The sequence below is a fragment of the Chionomys nivalis genome, chromosome 3, assembly GCF_950005125.1.
Source record: "Chionomys nivalis chromosome 3, mChiNiv1.1, whole genome shotgun sequence".
Classification (NCBI taxonomy): domain Eukaryota; kingdom Metazoa; phylum Chordata; class Mammalia; order Rodentia; family Cricetidae; genus Chionomys; species Chionomys nivalis.
In genome coordinates this window covers 67,855,866-67,873,031 of record NC_080088.1, presented here as the reverse complement: position 1 = coordinate 67,873,031, position 17,166 = coordinate 67,855,866, and the positions used below count along the sequence as shown (strand labels likewise).

At 42.2% G+C, this 17,166-nt stretch overlaps 1 protein-coding gene across 1 annotated transcript; it reads right to left on the bottom strand.

Moving 5' to 3' along the window:
- Nucleotides 1-753: 753 nt before the first annotated feature.
- Cldn1 (claudin 1) lies at nt 754-16,509 on the bottom strand. Its single transcript, XM_057764579.1, has 4 exons — nt 16,101-16,509; nt 7,770-7,934; nt 4,931-5,015; nt 754-3,275 (listed from the first exon to the last, which is right to left on the bottom strand). The coding sequence occupies exons 1-4, from the start codon at nt 16,321-16,323 to the stop codon at nt 3,113-3,115; spliced, it is 636 nt and encodes a 211-aa protein (XP_057620562.1). The 5' UTR covers nt 16,324-16,509; the 3' UTR covers nt 754-3,112.
- Between the last annotated feature and the right edge of the window lie 657 nt (nt 16,510-17,166).

Sequence of the window (17,166 nt, the reverse complement as noted above, 5' to 3'; positions counted from 1 at the left end):
TGTTCCAAAGATTAGAACAATACACACTATAGCTTCCTCCCTTCAGAGTTAATCTAAATGGGCCTAGCAGTTACCATGCCAAGAGACCACCCCTCAGGAAAGATGATTCAGCTAAAGGCATGCAATGGAGATGGGAGGAATAATTATCCCTTCAATGAACTCAAGTACTTAGCCCTCTCCATCACTCCTCCCCTATGCAGTAGTTTACAAAGTCTGCATCATAGAACACTGAAGTGGTCTGACCACTTTTCTGAGTCATTCTAGGATACTCTGGGACTTGTCACCTTTCTCTGAAGCCCCCATCCTTTTCTGCAATGAGGCTGCTTCTCTGCCATGTGGCTGCTTGCTGACCTCCATGGTAAACTGACCCTGTCTGATGGCCTTTAAAGGCTGGGCTTTCACCCTTTCTAACTCTCTCTTCCTGGCAACTGTCAAGATTTGTAACTTGTCTGGTTAATTGTTCTTCTTTCAAATAAAAAAGCAAGCAAGCTAAGAAACAAACAAAATGTCCTTGAGCTTCCTTTTAAGTCTGTTTCTAAATTAGTTTACTAGTGAGACTAAGACCCCAAAGAGAGATCCCCAATTTCCCTAGGACCACGACTCTTTTCCAGAAACACATAGTGAGTTGCATTCTGTCTCATGCATCCCCATCTTGCACACAGTCACAGTTTTGAAATAGGTGATTAGAGAACAAGTTAGGAAACTTTGAGTTTTCATTAAAAAAACAACAATTTATTGAAAAAGAGTAATGCTTTGTACAAATTCCCACTGCAATCCCCAAATATCAATTGGTCTCTTTCCAGGTTTGGTAGCAGGGTATAAAAATATCCAAACTGGGTAAGTTCTGACATCAAACTTCTATGGGATTATTTTGGAATATAGAACTCTGTGTGGTTTGGCAAGTGTTATTTGTATGCATTTACATTACCCATCATTAGGAATCTTAATTCTGTTAAAAGATCTTTGTATGATTTCTTTTACACATGGAAATATGATAAAACTTAAAATAATTCAAGTCTACATGACTCCATCCTTTGTACAGCTTCCTCTGCCTGGTTTTACCACGAAGTGTTCTTACTCTCTCCCAGAACTGCTAGCTTCCATCCAACTTTGCAAGGCTCGCTTCACCAAGAGGATCTCATCCCTCTTTGGTGTCCACACTGCCAGGTTCCTTCATTTCATTGGCTTAGTCACAGACTGACGGAACAAAGATGTAATGGGGGATGGGGCTCGCAGCTGTCATTTCAACAGCTGGGAAGCAGATGCCCAAGGATCTTTGGGTGACACAGAGTTCTTGGCCAGCTTGGGCCACAGACCCAGACACTGTTTCAAACCACAAAGAGTTTTAGAGGCTTAAGGTCAGTTTAACTCAGTGAAGTTTAGTAGCTCATCATTTGAGAGACTTGTGAAGGAAAGAAACCCAATTAACAATTTTCTCTTTCCAGTTGTTTGAAGAATAACCATGAAACCAGTGAACCTAAATTCCTTAGCAAATACAGAGCCACATGTTTCTCCTGATAAAACCGTGTTTGCATGTGTCCCCTCGCGAATCTTGTGCCACTGGCACAGCAGGAGTCAATGAACCCGTTGTACAGATGTAGCAATACATTTAGGGCAGCCAAGGGCCTTTGCCCGAGTCAGTCATTAAGTGATAGCACCGAGACTCAAATCCAGGTCTCCAAATGTCATTGTCAACACCCTTTCTATTACGCCATCCTGCTCTGCTGACCGGCCTTTCCTACAGATTAGAAGAGTAAGAGCGCTTGCCAAAGTGAAACAGCACTAAGAGACCAGGCACAGCAGAAGGGGAGGAAGTAGACTCATGACAAAAAAAAAAAAAAGATACAGAGCAGTGTGACGGCGTGTGTGTAGATTTTCCTCGGTGACTTCGAAACTGCTAATTGAGCAAGGAAAAACACTACTTAGGCATATTTCATGTTCAAAGAATGAGAGTCATATCAGCTAATTAATACTCGCATTACCTCTACCAGCTGGTTAAGTGTAATTATCCCAATTTGGCAGATGGGAAAAGAGGTACAAAGACAGTAAATTGCTCACAGTTACGGAGAGGAGAGCATATCTGTCACCATATTATCGCTCTTGCAAGTCTAGCACTTTGCGCAGATAAACAGACCACACCTCTCAGAGACGAGCTAAACCACACGATAATTATATGTGAGAAACCAAGATAGCCAAGGAGGGCAGAAGAAGAAGAACAGAGTTTGCAGGATCTGGAAGGGAGAATAAGTACCTGAAAACGCAATCAATAAAACTGTTTCAACAGCAGAGTTCGCAGTACGGCCACTCAGTGAAACAAATATTTTCAAAGCAAACAAGACGGCTCCAGACCAAAGTACAAGGCCAGTGAAGGAAGATCAGCAGAAAAACAGCATCTGTCCAGATCTGCTCCCACAGCCCAGACATGGAAGCGTTAAGTGATTCGTACGTATTTTAAGCTTCAAGTGTGGGCTGTGAAATTCGCTACTAGATTTGGGAGCTAGAAACAAACCTCCAAGTACTAGGCAGAAAAAGCAATCATTGTTAGAGCTTAAAAAAATTAAATATGTTGTTGCAAAGAATACACATGGGAACATGGAAAAGGAAGTCAGATTCGACAAGAAGTTTGGTCTTATGCAAAGATACTAACTGCTGATCAAAGGGGAGATATTTGACTGATCACATATGTTCACAGAGAACAAGAAAAATGCATCAGTAGGCTTATTTAGTCAATATGAAATTGTATATACTCTAGAGTCATTTTCAGTATGCTGGTACTGGTATAAGGAAAATAAGAGGTTCTTAACTGTCTATTTTTAATAGAAAATATGTATATATACATATTTATACACACTAAAGGAGCACCCTTCCCCATTTGAGTAGGATCACTCAGTGGGAAGCAGCAGTTCAAATGCAAAAGGCTTCCTTCCTGGACTCAGGAAAGATGGTAAGGCACAGCCAAGCCCCTCATAGCCACTGGGATGTAAAAATATGCTTCCTTTTCTTATGCCACAGTTCACATAACCATAGTTAACAGTTTAGGGCCTCAATGTCAATATTAGTTTCAATGTCCATTTTGTATTTGTTCCGACAGGATCTCTTCCCTTTGCCTCTGTCACACGTAGTCTTTCCCACTAGAAGGTGTTGGCTTGGGATAAGGTCGTGGTGTTGGGTAAGAGGTTGTTTTCCGGGGACAGGAGCATGAAAGTAGGGCACCTCCCAGGAGGCAAAGGGAGGCAGCAGCCCAGCCAGTGAAGAGGGCCTGGCCAAATTCATACCTGAAAGAAAAGACAGCATCATGTTGCTGTGAGTACCATTGCAAGAGAAGAAAATCAATAGCAAGTGACTATATGAATATTCATATATATATATATACATGATATATATATATATATATACTCCCATGATCCCCCAGGAGCTGTTGTTTGCGAGCATATCTATGAAATAGTGTTTACACTGTAATTATCAATAATTTGCAACAGAACATCAATAATACGCCATGCAATATACCAGTTTAATCACACAAAAATTTCCAAAGACTTTTCCAAGAAAAAGAGGCTTTGAAAGGATGTTTAGACACTTGAGAAGTGAAGACTGGGCCACAGTCCTATGTTATGGCTTACAAAGTGAACTATTCTCAAATAGTAATCATTTCTGTATCACAAGTGCTTAGCGATCTGAACACCTAGTTAAAATAAAACATAAAACGTATGTTTTGAAAGAAAGACATCTGAATATCCCATGGCTGATTCCAGATTGAACAAGGCCGGGCGGACACGTTAGTCCATATTCCTGGGATGAGGAGCCTGTGGCTAACTGTGGACATCACACAGAGAAAAGGCCTGGATGTAAGGTTGATGCAAGCCCCACTGTGCAGTTCTGGAATGGCAGTTTTACATGTTGCCCATGGTTTCTCCCCTCGAAGCTGATTGTTTTCCTTGCTTCCCTGGAGGGTGTTCAGGGTAGTGTGCCGTCATAGGATAACGAGTGGACAGAGCCCAGCAATTTATAAAATGCTTTCTTGTGCACTCCTAATATTACTACTTTGCTGAAAAGGTGGCCCATTGACCTCCAGCAGTTTCTGTTCCTACATCATAAATCTTACAGGATGGGCTAGGCTGCAAGAGCTGCTGTAGCCCAGCCTATGTTCCTCTGCCTGTGGGTGACAGTATGTAAAGACACACATTTATCTCTGCAAACCCTGGGATTTTTCATTTGCTCGCCCTAGCTCTCACAAACAGTAATTACATCTTGACATTCTAGCTTTGAATGTAGTTATTAAGCTTTATGGATGGCAAGACAGTGAGACAATAAGCCTTGTCCCCGATCAAAGAGCATTGTTACCCGAGAGCCAAGACTCAGGGCCTGAACTTGAAAAACTCGAACTATTAAGAAAGGTGACCCTTGTAAAGTCAACTTTATAGTAGCAACGGAACACGCAATTTTAAAGTAGCATCGGAACATACTGGAAAAATACAACACGGTTTCATGTGGAAACTATCCGGAATGAAGCATTATTTGTTAACCACTATGATGGTTCTATTTTGTCAATAAGTCATGAACCTGCATATTAGTTCCAAGTGATCGTAGATATCAGAAACATAATAGGCTTCAAGAAGAACATGTCCAACACATTGCCATTTTTGTTCATAATTTGGGGAAGAAAAAACATGTGATATATTGTTGGCTAGAATCCAGCTTAGAACATTTCTTCTTTGAAGTGCGTTTTGTCATTAGTCCTGGCTGTTCAAGCCATTATTCAATTCATTTGAACACGGCTCACAGGTCTTTCAAATTGTTTGTAAGTTTGACATAAATTTCCCCACAATTCTTGAAAGCAAGTCTTAGAAACTAAGGCACCGGTGGGAGTCTGCTGAAGACAAAAAAGGCTGATTTTCAGAGAATGAACTTTTTTACACATGACTAGCCTTACCTGGCATTGACGGGGGTCATGGGGTCATAGAACTCCTGAACAATTCTGTTTCCATACCATGCTGTGGCCACTAAAGTTGCCAGACCTACGGAAATTTAAACCAAAGTCATTAATCACTACGGGACATTGAGCACAAAAACACAGACTATTAAACCTAATTCTATTCTACCAGAATTGAATCTCATCGAGAGTGCTGACATTTTATTTTATTGTTATGGAAATCAATTTGACTTAGATATGATTTATTCCAACTGTTCTGCAAAGAATTACAAAGAAATTAGATTGAAGTTGGACCTAGATTATGCTACTTATGACGTCTTATTTATGTATAGTTCAAGACCATGGGCACAAAAACTGTTCTTTAGGAACAACTTGACTGGTTCATCTTCTTCAAAACCCCTGACAAAGGTTCTTCATTCCTGCAGTTCAGTGTATGAAACTACTTTTGAACGACAATGTTCGTTACTATTAGCAGAGAACTGCTTACAGGAAGGTAAGATGAAAATCATCCTGCATTCTTCTTGACAAATCCAAAATCCATTTTTAGGTTTTGATCCAGCAGCAAACCCTGAGCTAGCTCTCACAGGAAGTAGAACCTTTTTCAGAACGGGCTAGAGCATCCAGACTCTTCCTACCCCAGGTTTAAGGCAATAGCTAATATTGGAATCATCTGGTGAGGTGACACCCTTGATTGCTTTATATAACTGAATTTAATTGTTCATGACATTTTGTAATCAATAATGGAAGGAAGTGATTGGGCAATGTCACTCATTTAAGTGATTATATGATGTCTAACTTGCAAAGTTTATTTTCATCTAAAGAGATATTTGTCAAAAGATACAAACTTTCAAGTAGAAAATAAGAAAAAGCTTGAGAGATTTCTATTACGCTAGAGGAACTACAGGGTTCTTAAAAATGCTAGAGGGTAACCAGGTAGTGCACCAGGGAGGCAGAGACAGGTGGCTCTTCGTGAGTTCAAACCAGCCTGGGGTACAGAATTAGTTCTAGGACAGGCAGGATTGCATGACAGAGAAACCCTGTCTTGAAAACAAACAAACAGGAAAGAGAAGGAGGAGAAGAAGGAGAGGGAGGAGAAGGAGAAGAAAAAAGGGAAGGGGGAGAGGGAGGAAAAGGAAGGAGAAGAAAAATGAGAAGGAGGAGGTGGAGAAGAAGAGGAGGGGGAGGAGGAGGAGGAGGAGGAGGAGGAGGAGGAGGAGGAGGAGGAGGAGGAGGAGGAGGAAGAAAATGTTACAGTGGTTGAAAAGTGCCATTCCCAAAGAAATAACATCTGAGGCAAAACATACAGACAGCTTAATTTATTCAATGTAGAACATATATGCACTTCAAAGTACCATGTTTCATATAATAAGTGCACATAAAACTGTTAAATCTAATACTAATTTTAAAAGAAAATAGGTAGCTTCTTTTTATAGTATTTGATGGCACATAAGATCATTCTGTCTGTGTATGCAAACTGCTCAGACACATGCTTTTGAACTAGCCACCTGGACTTCTGAGGCCACTCTAGATTGCTCTGGGAATCATGCGTGTCTGTGGTATGTATGTATGGGAATCATGGGGATAGGTGTGATAGAATATGCTGGGCATCTGGTCACTTTAATCACATCGTTAGGGAGGTTACACTTGGCCTTCTTTACTGGATAAATCCACAAACTATGCTGGCTGGTCTTCCGCCAACAAGAGAAATAAAGAGATAATATCTAAGTCTCATTTTTAGTAGTTATATCACCTATATAATTGATGATTACATACATGCAATATATGGGATCTATACAGTAAGCTATTGCTTCATATGTATTATATACTGTCTACTATGAAATTAACCAATAGCATATCTGTAATATAATATCTACCATATTTAAAATATCCTTAAAAAGTTCTGAAATGGTGTTCGTCATTTACATTTCTCTGTTCCTCAAACATATAACCTGTCAGTCAAGATTTGAATAAAGCAGAAAATGTTGCTCGTTTTCCGTGTGACACATAACCTATTTTGTCATCAGTTTTCATACCTGTTTCTGTAGTTTTCTTCCTTGGTTCAGCTAAGCCTACACCCTACCTTGTCAATATTCCACCTGTTGCATCCCACTTGGCCTGTCTTCTCTCTGATCCATGGGTACCTTGTGTTTACTGTAGAATCAGCTCTGCTCATCTGCAAGGTTACCTTTATCTTTCTCTACTATCTCCAATCCCATCTTTCCCACTCTAGTATCATTAGCACATTATCCATATTTTCTCAGTCTTCCCTATGTTCTGAACCTAGATATTTAGATATACTGAAACACATTATTAACATTTTCTGAAGTTCTTTATAATGTGGTGTGTGTGTGTGTCAGTGTGCGTGTGTGTTTGAGACAAGGTCTTATGCAGCTGAGGCTGGCCTTGAACTTCACACTCCTCTGCACACGTCACTCTCCTGCTGAGATCACATGCACCGCCGTGTTCCACAATTATAGCTACCAAATAGCACATTCCGAATCACAAAAAAAATGGGTCCGGACTCTTTTGCTAAGTATTAAACATCTTTCTGAATCTAAAGAGATGGCGCCTAAGAAACAAGTGGGCACCCGAGTCCTTCACGGTTGTATGTGATGAAGTGCCCACAAGTCAAGTTCTCTTGTGATTCTTCCTGAGGACATGAAAGCCAACAGTCTGGCTGTAAGGCCCCGAAATTATCTGTATTTTACAAATGGTAAGATACATTACAACTTTCCAAGTACAAGGAATCTGACATAAACTAAGAAACTAAACCCCAGAAACTAGATTTCAAACCACTCCTGCAAAAACTAGGTAAGAGAGAAGGAGGGGCCGCCTTTACCTGAAACGAGGAAGATCCCGCCGCCAATGACAGCCATCCACATCTTCTGCACCTCGTCGTCCTCGAGACACTTCATGCACTTCATGCCCACGGTGGACACGAAGATGGCGATCAGCCCCAGCAGGATGCCGATTACCATCAAGGCACGGGTCGCCTGCAAAGTACCTGAGAGGAAACATTTCGGACATGAAAAAATCCTGCCTAGGGCAGCAAAAAAGCGGCGGGAGATGAAATCTATCCCCATGTTCTTTGGGAGGGAGAGAAGTGAACAAGGAGTCCGAAGGACACGAAGCTGTAGTGATATTTCTGCGGTAGCCACCAGAACTGTCACTAGGCAGATGAACAGAGTCTGGAGGTAGCGAGGACTTCAGTTATTCAACTCAGAATCAACTGGAGGAAAACAACAACAACAACAACAACAAAACCTAATGACTCAATTGAATTGGTCTCACTCAACTGAATATGTAATCATTACTACCTGGGTACTTAGATTCTGAACTAACATTTATATATTTTATCCTTAATGGTCACCATTCATACCTAAATGGCTTAAAATACATATTTAGTACTAGTCACTTGTTTTAGGTTTTCAGACAAAAAACAAAAAACAAACAAAAAACAAAACAACAACAATAAAAAAAAACCCAAGTGAATCTGGATGATAAATGAGATGGTCATGGCTAGATAGCATTTTATCCCTAGTTATCAGAAGTTGAGAGTGGGGAAGGGTATAACCTTTTAGAACATTAGTGCCAAGGCAATACTTAAGAAGGTAACTTGGAACAGAGCAGTAAATTCATAGGAAATGACACCACTGGTTTATACAGCTACAAAATCTCGTGTTATAATGTCAAAGAGAATAACCTCAACTTATATTTCTCAGGTTTCCACCAATTATCTAAAGTCCCCATTCTTTTCTTTGCTGTGTTGTGTTATCACCAAAGACAGAATCAGGTTTGAGAGACTGAGCCAGAGTGTTTCCTAAAGAAAAAGGCAGCATTATGGTATAAAAATATAGGATCTCCTCTCTCTCTCTCTCTCTCTCTCTCTCTCTCTCTCTCTCTCTCTCTCTCTCTCTCCCTCTCTCTTTGTGTGTGTGTGTGTGTGTGTGTGTATTTGTGTGTGGTTACACTGGTTAGAAGATTTTTAAATTACAATTTTATTTCCTTTTTCAACTGAATATCATTGTCTAACATACAGCCTTAATATGTGAAATGGAAGGTTATATGTGGAGAGAGTCACATTGCAGCAAACCTTGCATCTTGGAAAAACTACCTAATATTCTTTAGGACCAAGTCTGAGAAGTTAGGATACCAATTTTAATTTAAAACCAACACCTCTGGAACACCATGGCATTTTCACTTATACCCACTTCTATCCTTGTTATCACAATCAATAGCAGAAACACACTAATTCCTTTCTAAATAGGATCAATTGCATTTTCACAGAATTTCGGGGATATTTGGGAGCAAGTTTTACTCCTTCATCAAAATACTAAACAGTACACTCTCTGCCTCTTATGCCATATTCATCTGCTCATAAGTATGCGCTAAGCACATAAGCACAACTCTCTTGTACTCCTTACAGAGTTCCAGGGTGACAAAGGAACTATGGGATCAAAGCCACGTTCCATGCCCATGGCTTTACTAGGAACTGAAGCTATTCATATGACCAGTAGGAAACTTTCCTTGGAATCACAAACCATGTTGTCATATGAAGAGGAAAGTCCCGAGGACTCCCAGTTAAGGTGTTTACTTCCTTCTGATTTATTAACAGTGGTTACAAGGGCAACTGGTACGTATTAGGAAAATAAAAAACAAGATAATTACAGTCTTATAAAGCACAGATTTCAGATTTGGTTCTGGCTCAGGAGAAAAGCATTTTGTGAAGGTGCTGCAGTCAATACAGGGGTCTCTGTGCCTGGAGGAGAGGGTGACCACCCCTGCCAGTTTGCCCACAATATTCCATATTTTAAATGAAAAGTTCAGAATACTGAGAAGGCACCAGATCCTGAGTAAATCAGGACAACTGGTGATCCTACTGATAAATGATGAAGGGTTGCAAGTGCAATGACATTTATCAAGGTTGGCAAAAGGACACACATGTGTGTATGTATATATATATGAATATATATCACATATACATATATATGAAGACATATGCACATATACATCATACACATACAAAAAGTTTTGTAGGCCACTGTCATGAGTTCAGAGCCTATCCTAAATGTAACAAAAAGTCATTGGAGGATTCTAAGGCGGAGTAGCCTGACTCTTACCCTTAGTGAAGAAACAGTATAATTAAAAAACGCTAATGTTATGGTATCCATTCAGAAGAGACATATATGACCTCCTCTGTCTTAGACACCTCCTCAAAACTAATTTGTTGATCAATTCGCTATGGGTGACTTCTGTGGGTGTCTTTCGTCTCTCTGGAAGTAGTCCTTGTCACACAGCAGCCACCCAGACTTAGTTCATATAATAGTCATTCGATCCAGGCATAAGCCAAAGCACAGGCCACCAGCCTCAGAGATCTGAGCACTGGGCGCAAGACATCCTTCGGGAGGAGCCTCCTGCACAGCAGACTCAAGAATCAAGTTTATGAAACATTTGGCCTTCTACTCAAGGAGCACCCAGGTATAACCTATGGACATGCCGTACATCCACTGCCCATCATCAAATATTCCCTAATGGTTCATCTTTACATTAATAGGAAGGCATCTGTGCGTCATGCTATTGTTTTATTTACTACTTTTGCAAAGTTAAGTAGAAGTGACAGGTATTCTATCCTGTGCTAGCTAACAACCCTACATTGCTTCCTTTTCTTAAAGAACAGTGTCCAACACACAGACATGCAGTCAATGGTCAATATTATTTGAAACTACAAAACCATAGTGATGAGGGACCCTGTTTTCATTTAAAAAACATAATAAAGCAGTATGGAATAAGAATATTGTTTTGCAATGAAACATTTTCCATTTACACCTGTAAGCCATAGTGTTATGAATTATCTTCTGTTGAATATTAGACTGGTACCAAATGCGGACATTGGATAATTCCATGAGCAGAAAGTATAAAAATAATACAAGTGTTCTCGCATATCACAAACAATGCTGGAAAACTGTAACAGCATGGAAACTTACAAGACGGGCACCTGTAATGACGGATTACAAGTCAGACAAAGAAACTGTTGTTCTAAGGTTGTGACCACTTTCCGTAGAGATCCATTCTAAACTGGAGTTTTCAGCTGGACTAGGCAAATACTTTCCAGTGAAGGTCTTGTGCAATTCCTTCGAGTCAGAGCCTTAAACTGTGTCAGTGTGGACCGCTGCTAGAGGACCGCACTCGGACGGCTTCTATCTGAACTGCCGCTCACACCTCCTGACCCGTCACATGCATCGTTCAGTCTGTTCTCAGTGGGCCTGGACTATAAGGATACCGTTGCTCTTCAAAGCTGGTGATAATGTGATATAGAAAGCACATACTTATGTGAAACTAAATATTCAAAATCATACTTTTTTAGCAGACACCTCCTTGGAGGTTCCAGGGATGCTAAAGTTTTGGTTTGTACAGCCAGGCTTAAGTTAGGCTACAGAATGCTAGAAATTCATGCAGAGGAAAAACCTGCACTTTTCCTTTAACTTGATACAGTTTTAAAGTTCTGTATTCGATGAACTCTTGTTACCTTGTTTCTCTTTCTTTCTCACCAGAATGGGACGGCAGATTATGGAAGTTAGTAGTGAAGAATTAGTGCTACAGAATAATATTTCATGCAGAAATACATCCATATACTATTGTACTATGCCTAATAGAACGTACGTGTCTTTCTTCGACCTTGTAATTTGTAGCTAGCTCTATAACATTTTAGTTAAAGCTATGTGTGGAGAAGCTGGCTCGCAAATGCTGGAAAAGCTACACTATTGTTTCTGAGCATTCTTCAGCGGCAAACAGGAAGGCAGCCTTCTAATTACACTCAGCCAGATTGAAAATCTGCAGCTTAAAGACCCCCTAAGGAGTTCTCACTGCTCTCAACCAGAAAGTATAATTAAAAAAATACTTACAAAGATCTCTACTTATAAGACAAGAAATGAGTTAGACACTACCTTTCTACTACAGTTATTTTAATCAAAGTTGGCAAAGACAAGCTTAGACAGGCAGGGTATTTACCCCCCCCCCCCCCCCGAACTTTAAAGACACTCTCTCCAAGCAGAAGAATCCCTGTAAATATTTGGCACTGGGCATACTATGCTCTATACCCTTATTACCAGTCCTACCCTATGTTCTATATATCATGAGCAAGCCAGATTTTAATGGTATTTCTGCCCTGACACAGTCCCAATAAGTCTCGGGGATCAAATAACTGCCGCTGTGTGCCTGGAGCACAGACACCTTCTCTTTCACAACTGTGTGAGCTTATGCCGACAATCAGAGCACACTGCTGTTGACTTTCCGATTATTATGGCTTTTCCTTTTACCAGTGTTCAAAGTTTCCCAAGCGCCTTCGCTGTTCAATTTCTGTTTTGCAGGTGCCTGAGCCGGTGGGCTAAGTGTGACGTCAGCACATGAGTTCCATCCGTGGTCCAAGTGGTCCTGGAGGATGAGGGCTTGATTCCTCTCAGAGAATACTGAGAAGTTTTGTGCTCTCTCCTCTGTCTCTCTGTCTCTCTCTGTCTCTGTGTCTCTCTCTCTCCGTCTCTCTCTCTCTCAAAAAAAAACAACCCTAAGCCGGGTGGTGGTGGCGCACACCTTTAATCCCAGCACTCGGGAGGCAGAGGCAGGCGGATCTCTGGGAGTTCTAGGCCAGCCTGGCCTACAAGAGCTAATTCCGGGATAGGCACCAAAGCTACAGAGAAACCCTGTCTCGAAAAAAACAAACAAACAAACAAAACTATTTTTAAATGCCTCATTATTAAATGTATGCCCTGTATTACCATTTACATGGCCACAATCTTTTTATTAAAATATAATAACATAATTTTCCCACTTCCCTTTTCTATTCCCTCCAACCTCTTCCACTCATTCCCTGCCTCAACTAACTTTTTCCATTACAATTAATTATCACTCCAATCTAGAAAACCTGTGCTATGCCACTTGCTCTTTCTCCTTCAGTCACTGAAGTTAGTAACAAAGAAAATTGACACGGGCTGGAGTCTTTGCCGCATTCCTACAAGTGAAAATAGGGCCAGGCTCAGGTTGGCTGAGCAGATGAGTGGGCATTTGATTCATTCCTCTGTTCCTCCTACGCTGCCCTATTTTCCAAGTGTTGCATTCCCCCTTAGTCTAGGAAGATCAAGTAGCTCTCCCTGGATAGTGTAAGCTGGAACTCAATTTGAGTCTTTTCGTTTTGAGTCTCGGCTCTGCACACCCATGACTTTTCTGCATGTTCACAATTTAGCAACATAAAGAAGTCTGGAGAATCCCAAGTGTCTGCCATCCTCTCTGCCTGTGCTCCACAGGCATCCAAGCCAGTGATTTTGCTCCCCTGATTGAGCTTGACATCATGGGGAGAGTGCTGGGAAACCTCAGGACAGCCAATAGTCATTAAGCACACCTACACACATGTGGATTCATGCAGAGCAAGTCCAACAGGCCGGGGTAGCTTATAAACAAATTACAGAAGTCCGGGGCCAGGTGAGACTTAAAGAGAGTCTAGCATAACCTCCCATTTGTCTGGTGCTTGGATCTTCACAGCAGCACTTCTACAAAAATGCTTACTTCTTCTCCGCTTTGATACCTCCCAACATGCAGCCTCCCGGGAAAGCCCTGTCTCTGGACAGTGCTGCCTATTAAAGTGAAGCAAGCAGAAGCAATTAGCTAAGCAGGCAACTGGCTTCCCACGAAGTTGGGAATTAAATCCAAACCAAGAGAATTGTGTGAAGTAGACAAATAAAAGTCTACTAGAACTGCACCTGGCCCTCTCCTTTGTAGGTCTAAATTTCAGCTACCAGGGTCATCTCCCTAGATAGATATCACATGCAGAGATATAGAAACGGTCTTGGCTATTATAGACCATAACTCACAGTGTAAGAGCTGTTTCTCCAAGAAATTTATTATTTACATATTTACAAGCTGTTTGGCCAAAACTCCATACAAAATGGCCTTTTTCTGCTGTATACAGTGATTCTCTATGGGGTGTAATAATACGACACTTCCTGCATACATTGTGTAAAGGTCATGTGGTTTTCACAACTGATACCAGATATAATAGAAGCAGCAGCCTGAAATGTCTGGTTATAAAACTCTGACACCCTCTGTCTTAGTTCGAGTGGGCTCTGCTGGCAGAACTTGAAAGTACAATTTTGGGAACCCCATCGCCCTGCCTCTCACCTCAAAGCATCCCGTGAGAGGTAACCTTCAGGAGGCACACACAGAATAAACCCTTTCATCTCTAGGCGTCAGGAAACTACACCAAAACCAGCCAGTGAATCACCAAGCAGATCTCTTCATCGGGTGGGCGTGAGCAGCACAGCTCAGATGGAGAAACAGAGACAAGTTTTCTGGGCCTGGTCCAAAGGCACCCTAGTGAATCACTGCTCAGCTGGGAGACAAGATGTGAGTCAAGGCTCACGCTTCTGGGAATTGGTTTGGGGAGAGAGGCTACGGGGCTCCATCTTGAATAAACTATGGTTTCAACCAAAACAGGAAATAGAAGTTATTCTCCAGTAAAACCAATCAACAGACAGTTTCTGAAAATGCTTGTCATGGAAGGCTCTTCGGTGCTTTTGTCCTGGTTTTAAGAAATATAATAATTATATAAGCAAGGAATAAATTCTAATGAAACATTTCATATAGTATTCTGGGTAGGGATGAGCTGAGGATTTGCTACATGGGACCATTATTCTAACCAGTCATGTGAAGAAGTTCAACCTGATAAAATGAAGAATTTGCATTAGAAGAACAAATTGGAAGGGAAGCTCTCTAAACCTGTCCAGAACACATCCCACCTGTCTGCTCCATAGTACAGTTCTGAAAGTGCCTGGCATCACGTCCTTAAATGCCTTTCTCTTTCCATCAGTATGTTCGTTATTTCTCAGTTGCTAACAGCCTGACTGTATCCAGGAGGGTAAGAAGCAATGCATCCTTATCAAACTTACAGATTACTTTTGATATAGGACTGCAGATGTGGAGACACACTACACTGGCTGACTAAATTCTATAGGTACTCAGGGTGTCAAGCTGGGATAGATGAAGATCTGCACCCCGTGGGATGGGATTTGGACAATGCCAGCATCCTGTTCACCCATTGTTCACAGAGGACTGCAGGATAACGCTGTTTTGGCAAAGGTTGGGGGAAGAATGGTCTTCTTCCTGTGAGTTAAAGGACAGGACAGACTCACAGAACACAACCAGTGTGATTTCTCCAGGAGGAGCAAACAACCACAAATGGTATTATGCAGGTGAGAATTTAATGGTTTTCTGATAAAGCACTCATTTTTTTTTAAAAATCTTAACATGAAGGTGAAGACATTTTATCATCTGTTTCCCCAGGACGTGTCAAAATATTTCTGTCTCCACACGCCTTTCTAACTGCATATATGAGGAGTGATCCTCCATCATATGGAGATTCCCTTGAGGAGGGGAAATCATGGAAAGACCCATTCTTCTTCCCAGTTGGTATCTGTTCCTGTCAGTGGCACCCACTAGGCTGTCTCCTTCTGTGCCTTTGCTCTTCTCATACTGGCCAGGTTATTCCGAAGTCTTCTCTTTTGTGACCCACTCCCCCACACGCCACCAGCCTTCTCTGTCTAAACTTATACTGTACATGCTGCCTCTTCTTCATAGACCCTAGGTTGGAAGGCCAACATTTGAGGAACTCTCAGGAGGAAAAACCCAAAGACACATAGATTTAAACTTAGCTGTGCATAGGAAACACCATGAGACAAGACTCAGAAAGTTCCTTATTTGATATTTCCAAATAGTCTATTTAACTTTGAAAGTTTGAACTCTATCCAACCTGTACCGTTTTCTTTCCCAAACCCTATCAGAATGTGTGGAAGAGGCCCAAGAGTTCAAATTCCACTGTGACCTTCATTCTCCCATTCTCCACCCACGCTGATTGGAATTTGAGGCCGAATCACACCCAGAAGGGCAGAAGGTGCCAAACAGGGACTTAGAGGCAAATCTAGGGCTTTGACCTGAGGCTTGGGTTCTCTTTGCTTTCTCACGACAGAGCACATGCTCAGAAGCCTTGACCAATTTAAGAGAAGGTAACCCTGGGTGATTACAGGACAGCTCCAGGATGAACGATGCTACTACACAGAACCGGGGGCTCTGGGGCCAAAGGATGGGAAAGGGTTGTGAGGGGTGGGAGAGTGAGGGGTGCACTCACTGTTCAGATTCAGCAAGGAGTCGAAGACTTTGCACTGTATCTGTCCGGTGCTTTGCGAAACGCAGGACATCCACAGTCCCTCGTAGATGGCCTGAGCCGTCACAATGTTGTCCCCAGCGTAGGAGTAAATCTTCCACTGGGGTAGGGCAGTGCTGACGATGGAGCCAATCCATCCCAGCGAAGCCAGGATGAAGCCCAACAGCTGCAGCCCCGCATTGGCCATGGCTCGGTCCAAGGCTCGCGCGGGTTCAGTGGCAGGTGCAGAAGGCAGAGTTTGCAAGGTGCGCCCCTGGGCTCGCGAAGGTGGCGGGGTCTCGGCGAACAAGTTACTGCTAGGACCCCTGCTCCCTGTGCGGCGGAGGGCGAGGCTCCTGGCTTCTGGTCCGGGTCAGCCGCGGAGTCTGGAAGCGAGAAGTGGCAGAGTTCTCTGAGATGCCCAACCGCCGGGCGCTGCAATTTAAAGCAGCTCCGCCCCTCCCGGCATGCAGCTCCCCCTGGCGGTTTCATGGCTGAGTCCCCAGGAGGAGCGCTGGGTCCTCCCCAGGCCACCTCTCCCGTGGTGGGGGATGTCCCGTGGGCGACCTGAGGACGACTTGAAGATAATCAGGCATCCCCACCCGTCCCGGTTCATTTCTCTCCTAGCTCTTGATAGGCCTTTCTTCATTTCACTCTATAGCTAGCAAAAAAGTTTATCGTGTCTGTGTAAATACTGAAAAAAAAATGCATAAAGATGAAAACTGAAGAGAGCCAGAAATCGTTTTTCATTTTTAATATCTTCTCAGTGTGCTATTCAGGAACACCTCTAACTCCGAACCCCCGCACCTTTCCTCTTGTTTGATTACTTCTTTATTCTTTGGGGACTCTCTCTTCCCTTCTGCTCGTCAAGATCATTCCATTAGATTTCTCCCATTTCTCCCAGAGGTCTTGGGGATCTCGACACTTTATAAATTAGAGAAATGCTACCCAGAGAGTGTCACACGGCAGGTTTCTAGCATATTCAGGACTTAGTTCCCAGTTCTGTGCACTTCCCACTACATACATATTCAGTTGAAGGATAATACATACA

What these genes read in the sequence shown, in the direction of transcription:
- Cldn1 (XM_057764579.1), bottom strand. Translation starts at nt 16,323, where the DNA reads ATGGCCAATGCGGGGCTGCAGCTGTTGGGCTTCATCCTGGCTTCGCTG. An exon ending in CTCCTTGCTGAATCTGAACA is followed by an intron (nt 7,935 to 16,100) that starts GTGAGTGCACCC and finishes GTTTCCTCTCAG; the next exon opens with GTACTTTGCAGGCGACCCGT. An exon ending in ATGACCCCCGTCAATGCCAG is followed by an intron (nt 3,276 to 4,930) that starts GTAAGGCTAGTC and finishes CTTTTCTTTCAG; the next exon opens with GTATGAATTTGGCCAGGCCC.